Source organism: Melospiza melodia, chromosome 14 (assembly GCF_035770615.1).
Source record: "Melospiza melodia melodia isolate bMelMel2 chromosome 14, bMelMel2.pri, whole genome shotgun sequence".
Lineage (NCBI taxonomy): Eukaryota > Metazoa > Chordata > Aves > Passeriformes > Passerellidae > Melospiza > Melospiza melodia.
This window is the reverse complement of record NC_086207.1, coordinates 18,889,877-18,904,138: the sequence shown is the minus strand read 5'-3', so window position 1 is coordinate 18,904,138 and position 14,262 is coordinate 18,889,877. Positions and strand designations below refer to the sequence as shown.

Genomic DNA, 14,262 nt, shown 5'->3' with positions numbered 1-14,262 from the left:
AGCAAAGCATTTCTGCAGGCTCCTTTTCCTTTTCATTAACGGGAATCTCACACAAACCCTTCAATTTCTTTCAGTTCCCTTCAGTTCTCCCAAGGAGATGCCTCCCTGTCCCTCCCCATGCTCTCCTCTGCTCAGGAAGAGAAAAAAATTCATTTTCTCCTGGGAAGCTGAGAATCCCCAGAGAGGAATGAAAACCAAAATTATCTGATTGCTGCTCCTGCGTTTGCTGCTTTGGAATGTGTCTTGGACATTGTTTACCCACAGGTGAATGTTTGATTGGTTCCATGTGAATTGTTTTTAATTAATGACCAATCATGGTCCAGCTGTGGAGAGGCTCTGAGGAGTAATGGGTTTTTATTATTCATTCTTGTTAAGCCTTCTGATGTATCCTTTCTCTTTCTTTAGTATAGTTTTAACATATAACATAACATAACATAAAACATAACATAAAACATAACATAAAACATAAAACATCAGCCTTCTGAGGACCTGGAGTCAGACTCTCATCCCTCACCTCGTCCTGGGGACCCTCACAAACACCACACCCTTTGTTCCCTGCTCACAACTTTTATCCTGCTGCTTCCAATGACTCCTCCCAAGGAACTCAGATTAAATCAGGGCAGCCCATGGAGCTGCTGTGGGTTTACCCTCAATTTTGGAAGGTTTGCCAGGAGCTGCCAATTCAACCTTGGATTTCCTGCAGGAAATGGCCTGGCTGGCAGTGCCCACCCCAGGTAAGTGCAGCACCTGAGTTCAGGTGAGGTGCTGAAAATGAGATGGAATTGGGAGTGTGAGGTGGTGCTGGTGAGGTTTTAAATGAGCAGAGAGAGGGATGAGCAGAGCCTGAGGGTTCCTGTCTCCTTGCTCCACAGGATGGTAAGGAATGGAGTAGCTGAGGACACATAATTAATCATTTTGTTTATGTATAGCAGGACTGCAGTGGTCTCAGTGTGTCCCAGGGAAGCAGGAGATCTCCTGGGAATATTTAACTTCATCTGCATGTCCTTGGCAGTGCCTGAGGGGAGCTTCAACCACGAGGATTTAACACATATATAAGTATATATATAAGAACTGTATATTCCAGAAATAACTGCTAACTACCATTTCCTCCCGATGCTAGGTTGAAAACAGAGCGAAAGTAAAAATATTCCTTCATTTTTCAAACCAGAGCTGACAGCCCTGAGCAGCTCCTGGTGCTGCAGCAGCTGCAGCATCCCCTGTGGGTCAGCTCCTGTCACATCTGGGCTCCAAACCCCTCTGGGCTGCCCAAGGGCTTTGGCAGCTCCTGGTGCTGGAACTCTCTGGGGGAAGAAAAGCAGGGCAGGCCTGGAGGGTTTGGGGCTTGTGCCTGAGTGCTGTCCTCCCACAGCTGCATCCCTGCTCCCCTGGTGTCTGCAGGGCTCCTTGAGAGTCCTCTGGAGCCAAATGCTGCTCCAGTGGCCAGTGGTTTATTCTCCAAATAAACTCCTCCCAGCCTGAGCAGTCCAAGCAAGCCTCCCTGGAGGTGCTGGCCCTGCTCTGCTGCTGGTGTTTGCTCTCCTGGCTGGATGGGGATGGATTATGGGGGCAGTTTGCCCTGGCAGCCCATCCTGCCCTGCTCCAAACCCGACTGATTCCAGGCTGGCAGGAGCTGGATGCTCGCTGCTCTTCCTCTCCTTCTCTTCCTCTCGCTCCTCACTAGATGGCATCACCCTGGAGCTCCTGAAGGGTTCTCTGCCTCTTTCCCTGCATCTGGCACTCTCTGTGACATCCCTTCCACCAGATCTCTGCCTCTCCTCGGGGTTTCAGTGCTTTTCCAGCCTGGTCCTCGGGATTTTCACTGTGTTCCCCCATTTTAGGGGCTGAGCATCCCCTGTGTGGGTTTTGCTCTGCCTGGGCAGGATGGGTGCTGCCAGCCTGGCTCTCATGGGTGACACCTAAACCCTGCAATTCAGGGGTCACAGCAGTGGAAAATCATTCCTGCCGACTGCTGAGAATCAGAGAGGTCTGGAAAAATGGGAAATCTCTGCTGGGCTGGGCTCCAGCTGCAGGGATGTGTCCTCTGTGGGGGCAGGAGCATCATTTTGTGAGCTGATTTTGGTGAGGTGATTTTTGTGAGGTGATTCAGGGAGGATGGATGGATGGATGGATGGATGGATGGATGGATGGATGGATGGATGGATGGATGGATGGATGGATGGATGGATGGATGGATGGATGGATGGATGGATGCATTTGTTCCGTACACAGGGAGGACCAGGACATTCAGGCTCCTGGCACAATCTCCCAATTCTGAAGTGGCCAAGTGAGGAGCAGAGGCTCTCCATGCCAGGATGGCTCAGTCAGTGCTCCCTCTGCAGTCAGGGCTGATGGTGGGGCTCTGCCTTCTCATTCCACTCCACTGAGAGGAACAGCAGATTTGTCTTTCCAAACAAGCTCTGAGTCTGCTGGTAGATTAAACCAGCTCTGGAAGATAAAAGAAACAATGGGAAGGATTCCACTGATTGACGAACGGAAAAAGATATTTGCTTTTACAAATAAACTTTAGGTTTGCTGATAAACGAAATTAGACATTGAGAGATGAAAAATAATGGGGAAGAAAAACCCCTAAATTCCATAAGAATTAAAAATTAAAAGGGAGGATGATACATCAGAGGGAGATCTTTGGGAAATATCTGGTATCAGGTGTTTTGGGAAGTCTGAAGCTCTCAAGTACCTCAGCCAATGGGGAAAGAGAGAAGGGAAATGTGGCTGGAAATTGGGATAAAAAGGAGGCTGCATCCTCCAAAAATGTGAGAGATCCCAGGGGAATGCCCCATGGCCTCTTCCTTCTATTGGAATAGAGTAAAACGACTCCTCTGTCTCCTTTTTGGACATAAACCTCTGGTGTTTGTGGATTCATTTTCCTGACACCCCCTGACACCAGGCAGACCTCAGGGACTGCCCAGCTGTGCCCCAACAGCTGGAGCCCACTCACAGCTGTGCAGAAACCCATTTGTCCATTGGAGCTGAGGGATGGATTTTCAGAAGTCGTTCACCCTCTTGTTTTAAATTGCTCAGCTGATCCTGACAGGCACGAGGGAGAGTGCACAAGCCTGACTCTTGTGTAGGTCATGACCTCTCCTGTGCAGTTATTTCAGCACAGTTATTTTATTTTATTTGGCTTCAGGAAGCTTCAGCCTGTGGTGAGGGCAGCAGGGGATGAATGTTTACCCTGAGGCTCCCCAAGCTGCACCTGCAGCACCCAACATTTCTGTGGGACGTGCTACTGCCACGTCTCTGCTGTCCTGCAGCAGCATCCCCGGAGGTGTGGGTGAGCACAGGACTCCCAGGCCAGTCACAAACCCCTCATTTGGGCTCTCTCACAATGCCTTGGCAGATTCCTTGGCAGATTCCTCTCTTACAATGCCTTGGCAGAGGAATGACCAGGGCACAGCTCTGTCTCTCCACAGTCAATTCCCAGCGTTTCTCCCAGGGGAGGTGATCTGGTCAGCATGCAGAGCCACTCCCCACTCCTCTCTACAGCCCTCATTAGACTTGTTAATTAAGCACAGGAGCCATTTTGCAGCCTGAGCTGAGATTCTCTCCAAGCCCTGCTGGTTCCTGGGTGCTCATTAGCTGTGAGGCTGCCAGGGCCAGGAGTGATGGAATCCCTTCAGGGGAGAAGAAAATGCTGATACTGAAGTGCTTCTCTACCTTAATTCTTCTTTTCAGCATGTGAAGACCAGAAATTGTTTCATTCCTCTCTCAAACAGCTTTCTGCCTTGCTCCACATTTCAGTGTACACTGCCTCTCTTAGCAGCTGCTTTGGGTGTTTTCTCCTCCATCCTCTGGAGGATTTGTGCATTTCTGAGGGCTTTTAAACTGGTAAAGCTTCCTCTGCTCCAGCCTGGACACTCCACACAACAGCAGGAGCTGCAGTTGCAGGTGTTGGTGCTGTCCCAGGCTCTTCATGAGCACTTCCAGTGCCAGCATCCCACAGGAGTGTCACCGTGACAGAAGGAAGGGAGGATTCCACAGCTCATCCCCACTTCTCTCCAGATCACATCTGACTGAGCATGGTGGTGACTGGGGCAGGAGTGGGGGTGACGTGCAGTGACCCAGTGCTGTGTCTGCACCCCAGCAGCCACCAGGGAGGTGACCAGTGGCCTGGTGTCCCCTCCAGACAGCCCAGCCACCTCTGCAGGGGCTGGGGGCTTTGCTGAGGGGGAGGAGGATGAAGACGAGCCCTTGGGGAGGGGCAAAAAAGCCCTGGCAAAGTGCCTGCACCTCCATTAATTCTCGGGGGTGGCTGTAGCAAAGTTAATGGTATTAAAAAAGCGCCACATTTAAGGAGCTGCGAAGGAGTGAGATGAGTTGTTTATGATTAAATTAAATTCATATGAAAACTAATGACCTGCCAGTGTAAGCCTTGAGTAACTTTATAATGTAATTAAAAGCCCAACGGGGGAGAGAGCTGTGGTTATGCCACGTGTTGAGGAGCTGCTGGGAACAGAGGCCACGGGTAAGTGCTGGCGCAGAGAAGGGCCTGGGCACTGCCCTGGCTGCTCTCTTGGCACAAGGGCACAGCTGGGCACAGGGGGGCTGCCAGGAGGAGAGGTGGGTGCAGGGGAACAGCTCCTGGCCCACAGGGATAGAAACATGGACTGGGTTGGGCTGGAAGGGAACTTAGAGATCATCCCATTCCGTGGACAGGGACACCTTCCACTATCCCAGTTTGCTCCAGCCTGGCCTTGGACACTGCCAGGGAGGGAACTTCCCTGGACAACCTGTGCCATGCCTCAGCACGCTCACAGTGAAGAATTCCTTCCTGATATCTAATCTCAGCCTGCTCTGACAGGAGCCATTCCCTGCTCCTGTCACTGCACGCCCTCCGAGCAGCCTCTCCACGCAGGTATGCAGCTTGTCCCGGGCAGGGCAGCTCTGACCTGAGCAGGACAGCCCTTCCTTGTTCATTCCCTGCTCCTGGAGGGACGTGGCTGCTGCCAGCAACCCCAGGCACTGCTATGATGGGACAACACAGAACCACCACAGGCACTGCTGTGATGGGACAGGAGCAGAACCATCCCGGGGGCACTGCTGTGATGGGACAGGAGGAGAACAACCCATGGGCACTGCTGTGATGGGACAGGAGCAGAACAACCCATGGGCACTGCTGTGATGGGACAGGAGCAGAACCACCCTCGGGCACTGCTGTGATGGGACAGGAGCAGAACCATCCCGGGGGCACTGCTGTGATGGGACAGGAGCAGAACAACCCATGGGCACTGCTGTGATGGGACAGGAGCAGAACCACCCTCGGGCACTGCTGTGATGGGACAGGAGCAGAACCACCCTCGGGCACTGCTGTGATGGGACAGGAGCAGAACCATCCCGGGGGCACTGCTGTGATGGGACAGGAGCAGAACCACCCTCGGGCACTGCTGTGATGGGACAAGAACGGAACCACGCTCAGGTAAGGGGAGCAAACCGGGACCCGTTCCCGGGAGGGGCACCGCGCTCTCCGAACCATCTCGCTGCGGCAGCGCCGGGCTGGGCACGGAGCGGGCACCCGGGCACGGAGCGGGCACCCGGGCAGGCTCGGGCCGGCCGTCCCTTTAAGCGGGCGGCGGTGGGGCCGCCCCTCCGGCCGGGATAGGCCGGGCCGGGCCGGGGCCGCCTCCCGCCCCCGGAGCGGGCGGCGCGGGGAGGCTCGGCCGCGCTGCAGCCTCCGGTGCCGGCGGCGAGCGGCAGAGCGTCCCCGCTCCCCGAGGGGCTCGGCAGCGGCGATGCCCAGGCGCAGCATCGCCGAGGTGAAGGTGCTGGACGTGCAGAAGCGGCGCACCCCCAACAAGCACTATGTGAGTGCCCCGGCCCGGCCCCGGGCGAACAAAGGCCGGGCGCTGCCGGCCCCGCTCCCGCGCGGAGCTCCGGGAAGGGAGGACGGACGAGGAGGAGGAGGAGAAAGAGACAGAGGGCGGCAGCGCTGCCGGGGTGCCTCTCTGGGTGTGCCGGGGGTGCCTCTCTCGGCTGTGCCGGGGGGTCCCGCGGTGCCCCTGCCAGCCTGGGGATGCCCCCGGCCCCGCGGGATGCCCGGGGATGCGGGCGGTGGTTGCGGCACCGGGCATCGGCCACGGGCACCGCGGGGAAGCGCCCCCGCTCCTGCAGCTGGCGCCGGGACCTGTTGGTCGCGGAGTCCCGGGGCAAAGAGACCGCCCGGCTGCTGCTTTCGGTCCCTGGGTAGTGCTCCGTCCCTAGGAAGGATCCCTCGTGTCCCCTGCCCTCCTGCGTGCTCCAAACTGTTGTGGGTTTGTCTGGTTTTAAACGTGGTTTTATTTTTTTTTCCTTTTTTTTTTTTTTTTTATGATTTAAACTTTGGTGTGTTTCCAGGCACACCCGTGGAGAGCTTGTGGGTGAATCCTGGCAACAGCCTGAAACAAAGCCCGAAATGTTCTTGCCTCCCGTGTTGCCGTGGCCCGGGGTGACCCGGTGACACACTCGCTGCTCGGGGCACATCTGGGCTGTGCAGATGTGCTCTTTGCTCTGGCTGCAGTCAGTTGCCACAAGGGCTTTCAGAGCTCTGGGAAGATCGAGGGCTTCTCCAGCTCCCCTCGGCTGTTTCGTGGCATTGAGCAACAATTGGAGGAAAGCTGAGGGCAGGAGGCGAGGGCAGCGGGGTCTCTCCTCGCATCAGCGATGCGGCGTGGCCGCTGCCACCCACCCACCTCCCTTATCTCCCCTTCCTCCTGCTGCCCTGCCTGGAGCTTTGCCAGCCCTGGCAGAGCCCGGCTCGGGTTCCAGATGTGCGCTTTTCCTGCCATCGTGTCCATCGTGCCTTACTCGTCGCTCCGGAGCCGTGCGGAGCTCTGCGCGCCGCTGTTTGTCTTGGCGGATCCGGGGCTTGGTGTCCCGTGCCGAGCCGGGCCGGGCCGGGCTGGCTGTGGGATGGCTCTGCTGTCCCTGCCGCGCCCCTCGGAGCGGTGTCCCCGCGGTCCCCGCCTGTCGCGGCCGGAGTTGGGCAGGGCACAAATAATCCCTGCGAGGCTGCAAAGCTGGGCCGGCGATGTTTGCTGAGCACAGAGCTGGATGGAGGGGCGGTGGGTGGGGATGGGGAGCGGGAGCGGTGACAGCTGTGAGCCCCGGCCTCCCCAGCCCATCCCAATCCCATCCCGGTGCTCCAGCCTCCCCAGCCCATCCCATCCCGGTGCTCCAGCCTCCCCAGCCCATCCCATCCCGGTGCTCCAGCCTCCCCAGCCCATCCCATCCCGGTGCTCCAGCCTCCCCAGCCCATCCCAATCCCAGCCCGGTGCTCCAGCCTCCCCAGCCCATGCCTGTGCTCCAGCCCTCCGCTGCTCCGGGCTCGGACCCAAAGGCGGCAGCGGGAGCCAGCGTGGCTGCTCGGGGCTGAGCAGGGAGGGGCCGGCAGCCTGCAGGCAGCGCTGGAGTCAATGGGAGCGCTCGCCTTGCCGGAGGAATCGATAGGAGCAGGCAGATTCACAAAGCCAGTTAATTATATGAAACCAAAGCGCTTTTTTTTTTTTCTTTCCCTTTTTTTTTTTTTTTTTTTCTCCTGCAAAGAGAAGGAGAGGCAGCAAATCATGGCTGAATCATTTGTAGGCAGTGGCTGCTGGCGCAGCGTGAATGCAAGGCAAGCACCGAGTGTCTGTGTAAAACCTTTGCCCTTTGCCTTCTCCCATCGCACAGATGTGCTCTGCCCCGGCCCTGAGACAGCTCTCCTGTCCCTGGGGAGGCTGCAGGACCACGCTGCCTTTCCCTCCTGCTGCCTCCGTGATGACCTGCCCTGCTCGGGCTCCTCTGCACCAGCCAGAGGTTTCCCTTTGCTGGACAAAGCTGTGATTGTGCTGCTCAAGATGAGGCCACAGCGCAAAGTTATGAATTCCACTTTCCCAGAAAAGTGAAATCAAAGTCCTTGTTGCACCTGCAGTGGGGAGGGCTGGCTCTGTTCAGGCTGCTGTGGTTTGCCTTTCACCTGGGTAACTGATACTACAAGAATTGCAATGCCTGAGACAAAAAGTTGGTTGTTTTGCAGCTCTGCTGTGGAGCAGGATGCACAACATTTCCCCAAACTGCAGGGCAAGCACCCAGCAAGGTGCTGGGCAGGGTTTGGATAGCTGGGTACAGGTGCTGGGCTGAGTTAGGGCTCAGCACAGCCCTGTGCCCTCACACCCCACTTGTGTTTTTAAGCTTTTCTTCATGGGCACCGAGGAATGATCCTTGTGCAGGTGCTTCTTGCAGGATGCTCTGGCTCATTTTCCAAGGGAAAAGGGGACTCCATTCTCCAGGCAGTGGCTGAGGTGACATTTTCAGTACATTTCCCACAAAATCCTGTGTGAAGTGATCCCAGCTCAGGGCTCCAGGGCCACCCTGCAAATCTGAGCAAAGTCCAAAAGGAAAGCTTAAAAATAATCATTGTGAGAGACAGAGGAGCAGACTGTCATTTCTCTGGTCTGGCCAAGTCTCTGATAAATGAATGTTTATTCAGAAAAGACCCAAAACAAAGCCATAGTAGAAACAGACTGGATTTTTCTTAAAGGACTCCACTCAGGACCTTATTATAGTATTGTGTTTGTTATTCTCGAGCAGAAGCCCTAAAAGAAAGCTTTTTCCTACTAAATCCAGATTGGGTTTTCTTTCCCTTGGGCAAGCTTCAGGATGTTCCATTTTGTTACAGCTGCAATGTGTGTGTTTTCTATGTGTTAATAGCAATGCCATGAAATCCCAGCTCCATTTCTGCCTACCAGGAACATTTCCATAGTTATGTAGGTTTAAATGGCTGTTCTGGAGCACCATCCAAAATTATATCTGTCCATTCAATAGCATGCTGTTTGGGTGGGTTAGATTTTTGGGAAAGCTGGGTTATATTCTCTCAGAACTTCCATTCCCAACCTCCATGTATCCCTGAAAAGGGGGAATTTAAATAATATTTGCAGCATACATTTATTTTGCAAACCCAGTGAACAAGATGGCAAAACATTAAACAAGGTGAAGACCTCATTTGTGGCAGCTGGGTTGTGAAAGTAATTAACAGTGAGTGGTGGAATCTGGCTAATGGGACCTACAGGTGTTTGAAAACAAATTTGAGGAGAACCACGTTCAAAAAGTGAAGGTGCTGTTACGTTTTTGATGTGGAATTTGTGATGTGGTGGTGTAGGTGTCCTCTCTGCTCCTGAGGCCATTTGTGGTTTCATTCCTCGTGCAGCCCAGCCCTACTGTGCTTATCTGGAGCTGATTATGGAGTGTTTGAATGGCAGGAGGACAGAGCTGCCAATCCACAGCTTCTTTAGTGCCTTATATTTATGAGCTGAAGGTGTTTCTGAGCAGCACCATGGATGTTGCTTTGTGGTCCCAGCTTGGAGCAGGTGGCCCTGGCACGGTGTCACCTTGAGCAGGCTGAGTTATTCCCCTGGATTTTGGGAGTTATTTCTGCCCTTGTGCATCATCCAGGTTGTTAGGGTGTCAGGGATGACTTTTCCCCATGCTGTCTCATGGCAGGGTGACCATGCCCTTGGAATGTGGGAATGTCCTGTGGGCAGCTGAGGGAGGAAGGAGGAGGCTGGCGTGAGTAGTGTGAAATCTATGCAGTGTGGTGTCCCCAGATAACCAAACTAGGAGTGGGAGAGAGCCAGGGGAAGCTGCAGTCTCACTCCTGGTGGCCTCTAAAGCTTTGAGGGCTTTCTCAGCATCCTCAGTGGTGGTTTGCTGCTGTATCCTGTGGTTGTGCCTTGTCTCATCCCATTTCCTGTCAGCTGGATGATGCTGTCCCAGCAAGGCAGGGAATTTGGTTGGAATTTTGCCCTGTCCTTGTGCCTGACCCTGCTCTGCTCCAGATCTCACCAGGCTTTCCTCCTCACCTCTCAGCAGAGCTGAGCATGGAGCACTCTTATCTTTGTGGATGAAAACCAGCACTCAGACTCCAACTCTGCTTTGTTTTCCTTCCCCAGCCACTTTTCTCAAGGCTGTTGAAAAGCTTGAATGTGGAAGGGCCAAATCCTGCCTGGCCCCTGGCTGCTGTCAGGAGCAGCTCTGTGGGGGAAGCTGATGCTCACACTCAGGTCCAGCTGGTGCTCACACTCAGGTCTAGCTGATGCTGATGCTCACACTCAGTGCCAGCTGGTGCTCACACTCAGGTCTAGCTGATGCTCACACTCAGTTCTAGCTGATGCTGGTGCTCACACTCAGTGCCAGCTGATGCTCACACTCAGGTCCAGCTGGTGCTCACACTCAGTGCCAGCAGCTCTGGGGCCATCCCTGGCCTCTGCCTGCCCCCAGCTCTCTGACCTTGATCCCCCAGCTTTGTTTGGAGGGTGTCTCTGCCTTCCTGTGGCAGTGGGGGACAGGAAACAGGAGAAACCATCTGTGTGACCTTCAGAGGGGCTGGGGCAGGCTGGCTGCATCGCTGTGTGCCTGAGGGCTCTGAGCAGCCTCTGCTGGGCTGTCCTTGGGGCTCCCAGCCTGGTGGCTGTGCCCTGGCCATCCCAGCAGTGCTGTGCCCTGCCAGGCTGTGCAGCAGCTGGGGGAAAGAGGGTACAGAGCAAAAAATCCAAGGGATGAGCTGGGGAGAGGGGAGAGGAGGCCGCTCTGCAGTGCTGGCTGTGTGCTCAGGCTGCCTGGGCTGGTGATGAGGATCTCCCTGCCCTGGTGCTCCCTCCAGCCCTGTTTCCAGCCCTGCCTTGGCTGGTGCTGAGATTTTGCCTGCCCTTTCTCCAGCCCTGCCTTGCTGTTTCTGCCTCCCCTGTGCCGCAGAGCCCAGGGCAGCATCCCTGGTGCCCTGCAGCAGCTGGAACACCTTCCCCTGCCAGCCTGTCCCTCCTCCCAGCTCCCCAGGCACAGAGCAGGGGTGAGGGGTCCCGAGCTCTCTGCCCACCCAGCTGGGCCTTGGCTGTCCCTCTGCTGCCCCCAGCTTTGGCATCCCCTGTCCCCTCCCCGGCCCTGCAGCAGTGAGGGCTGATGGACAGGGGCCAAGCACAGCAGCAGCTTGGTGCCAAGAACTTTCTTTGTTTCCAGCCACCTCCCTCCTTTTTTTTTCTTTTTTTTTTTTTTTTTTTCTCTTTTCCTCTTACAATTTCCCACTCCCTTTTCTGCGTTAAACCCACTCTGGCTTGGCTGCCTCGCTCAGCTCCTGTGGTTTCTCTGCCCCTTTGGGTTTCCAAAGGGAGGGTGAGGCTCTCACATCTCCCCTCATTTCAGGGTCACCACGTTTCAGCGTGGGTGAAATCAAAAGCCTGACGCCTTTGACTGATGCTTTTCCTCTTTGCTGCTGAAAGATGCTTTAAATATGTGCAGTTTTCCACAGAGAGGTTCATTGTGCAGAGTCCCCCCGGGCCCGAGACCACACAGCCTCTGAGCCTTTGGAAACAGCCCTGCAGACAGCTCGGCCCCCGCTGCAGGCTGCGGTGTCTGGAGCTGCTGCAGGAGCCCTGCTGGAGCCTGGCACCTTCCCTGGTGTCCCTGGAGGTGTCGTCCCAAGTGACCATGGGGTTGCTGTGCCTCCTGCCCATGTCTGTGTGGGGGAGCTCTGGGATCCTTCAGGGTAGATGCTGAGCTGGTGCTGGGGTGCCTGAGCTGCTCTGGGCTCCACCTGCATTCTGGATGCTGCTGAGTTTGGGCTGCACTCGCTGCCTGGTGCCAGGCAGAGTTCCCAGGCTGCTGCCCCCTCTCCCGCATCCTTCCTTGCGGGGTTTTTGTGTGTCCCCCCCAGCCAGGGCACCGTGCAAATCTCTGGGAAAAACTTTGGAAAACTCCCGTAGGAGGGGAGAGAAGCTGAAAGTGCAGCTCTAGGTTTTCCTCTCCTTCACCCTGCCTTTTTCCTGCTCGCATTTGAGCAGTCCAGGCTGCTCCCCAGCTTGTCCTTGTGTGTTTATGCAGGGAGTCCAGAAGTGATTCTGCTGCGAGGTCACACGGCCTCGTGTTCAAGAATGGGAAACTGGCTCTGTTGTTTTATTTTTTATTTTTTTTCTCAGTATCTGTTCTTAATTTCCTTGCCTCGAGTCAGCAGTTTGAACCAGCTCCTCTCTCTCTCTCTCCGTGCTGTTGTGAGGGACTTTGGGCAGGGCAGGATGGAGGATTTGGGAATGGATCCTTGGTCCCTGAGGGCACTGGGAGTCACCAGGAGCCACTGCTGGGTGCAGCACCAGGGATTTCCAGCAGTCCCTGCAAAAACACTGCTGGGCTGGCTGCTCCCAGGACTGGCTGCTTCATCCCTTCAAGAGGAAAAGAAAGGAAAAAAAAATTAAATCTCTGGCTGCCCTTTCCAGATTCTCACTGGCTCCTCACCCCTCTGTCCCCGTGACTCCTGTGGCTCTGCAGCCTCCAGGAGCTCCCTCCCTGCCCACGAGGGATGTCCTGGATCCCCCTGGCTCTCAGTGTTCCCCTGGGCTGCTCTGACAGCTCTGCTGTGCTTGGCCAGCTGCCATCTGCGTTTCTTGCAGCAAGCTGTCATTTCCTGACACTTCCCTTCCCTCCCAAAGGTTTTCAGCCCCATTTTCCAAGGGCTGTTCTCCCTCTGACGGAGGTGCTGGGCAGGGGGCAGCAGTGACAGATGCTGGGTGGTGATGGAGGGCACCAAGGGAAGGCTGCAGGATCCCCTGAGTGCAGTGCAATGCTCACGGGGCGAGTGCAGTGTTCAAACCTTCCCAAACCTGCACTTGTTAGGTGAGGGGAGCACCAGGGTTGTGTTTTCTGGTGGATTTTTTATTTCTGAGACAGCAGGGACTGGCTTAGATATTGGGAGACACCAAGATCTGGGATGGGGCTGTTGGAAGGACGAGGAATATCCCCCAGCAGAGAGGCAGCTGGCTTTCCCCAGGTTTGATGGATGCTGAGGAGCTCCAGTTCCTGTGGTTCCCCCATCTTCTCTGCTGTCCATAAGCAGGTTAAGGAGAAACCCCTGGAGACCTTTCTGCTGCTGGAAAGGGATGTGCAAGAAACTCTTCTCTGACCCCTGGGAGTTGTGCATTTCAGCACGGCAGCAGAGAGCAGAAATTGCTGCAGAGGGAGCCTGGGCTGCCCTCGTACCTTCACTGCCCTCAGGAGCTCTGAATGACTCTGGCTCCCTCTGTCCACATCCTGATTACAATCCCAGTCTAATGAGCTGTTGACTCCAAATAAAGGCAGGGTGGGAATAAACAATGAGGAGGAGCTGGCTGCTGCTGCTGCCCCAGTGGAAGGCTCGGCGCAGGCAGGCAGCCAGCAGTGATATAACCCGAGCAGGGCTGGGGACTGCTGACAAAACTGGGATACGGCTCAGCTCCCAGCCCACATGAGCTCATGCTGGCCCTGCATCGGGTCCTGGGCAGAGGGTAGAGGAGTTTGAACCTGTGTTAGCACCAGGTTAACCCTTGGATTGCTGGGGGAGTGCTGCCTCCCTTGGAGCACGGCATGGCCTCCGCAGCTGGAGCAGATGTTGTCTTGGAGAATCCATCTGTCTTCAGAAGGAGGAAATGAGGGTTCTTCATCTCAAAATAAGAGTTTGGGAGTGAAAGCAGAGCAGGGAATGGCTCCAGACTGAGGGACTGGGTTTAGGTGGGCTATTGGGTGCGCAGGCCCTGGCACAGAGTGCCCCTGGATCCCTGGCAGTGCCCGATGCAGGTGTTTGATCACCCTGGGACAGTGGAAGATGTCCCTGCCATGCAGGGAGATCTTTAAGGTCCCTTCTAACCCAACCCAAATTCAACAAAAGTGGACCTTGAATTACTGGTTTGAAATAGGGAAGTTCTTTATTTTAGCAGTAAGAACTTGGTCCCTCTTGCTGCCTTGTTTTCTGTCCACTTTTCTGTGGAAGTGATTGTCTGTCACCCTCAGGAGTGTCCCCACCTCGGTGGCTCAGGCTGTGCCAGCCCTCTGAGCAGCAGAGTGAGATTTGAGGTGAGATTTTCAGTGCAGCATTTGAGTAGCTTTGATAAACTCCAATAACTGAGTGTTGTGCTGTCCTGGTGTTTAAGTCTGGATACTGGCTGAGGATGTTGGTCTCATTCCAGAATCTGGATAAATGGGCATCTCAGTGGGCAAAACCTGGATAAACTCCTGAGGGATTCTCTTTTAAATACCAAACCATCAGCTTTTAAGAGCCTTGATGCTTGATTTTGCTAGCAGCAGTTCCAGCAGGTCCCTTCACCTGAGCTTCTGAACGTTTTGGTCCTTCTTCAAGGAATTGATGCTTGAATTTCTGATGGAAATAAGGACTTGAGTTAGGAGGGAAAAAAATACCCTGGGTTCTGCTCAGTCAATCTGTTATCAATTTGAGATTTGTGTCACTAGGGTGTTACACTGGCACCTCACCAAGGG

The 14,262-nt window shown here is 55.0% G+C and overlaps 1 protein-coding gene across 3 annotated transcripts in view; it reads left to right on the top strand.

Moving 5' to 3' along the window:
• Positions 1-5,704: 5,704 nt before the first annotated feature.
• SH3PXD2B (SH3 and PX domains 2B) overlaps positions 5,705-14,262 on the top strand; it is a 61,990-nt gene continuing 53,432 nt past the window's right edge. For all 3 annotated transcript variants that reach the window (XM_063169052.1, XM_063169051.1, XM_063169050.1), the window contains exon 1: positions 5,705-5,819. In XM_063169052.1, coding sequence (XP_063025122.1) covers positions 5,748-5,819 — 72 coding nt within the window. In that variant the 5' untranslated portion in view covers positions 5,705-5,747. The remainder of the gene's footprint in view (positions 5,820-14,262) is intronic.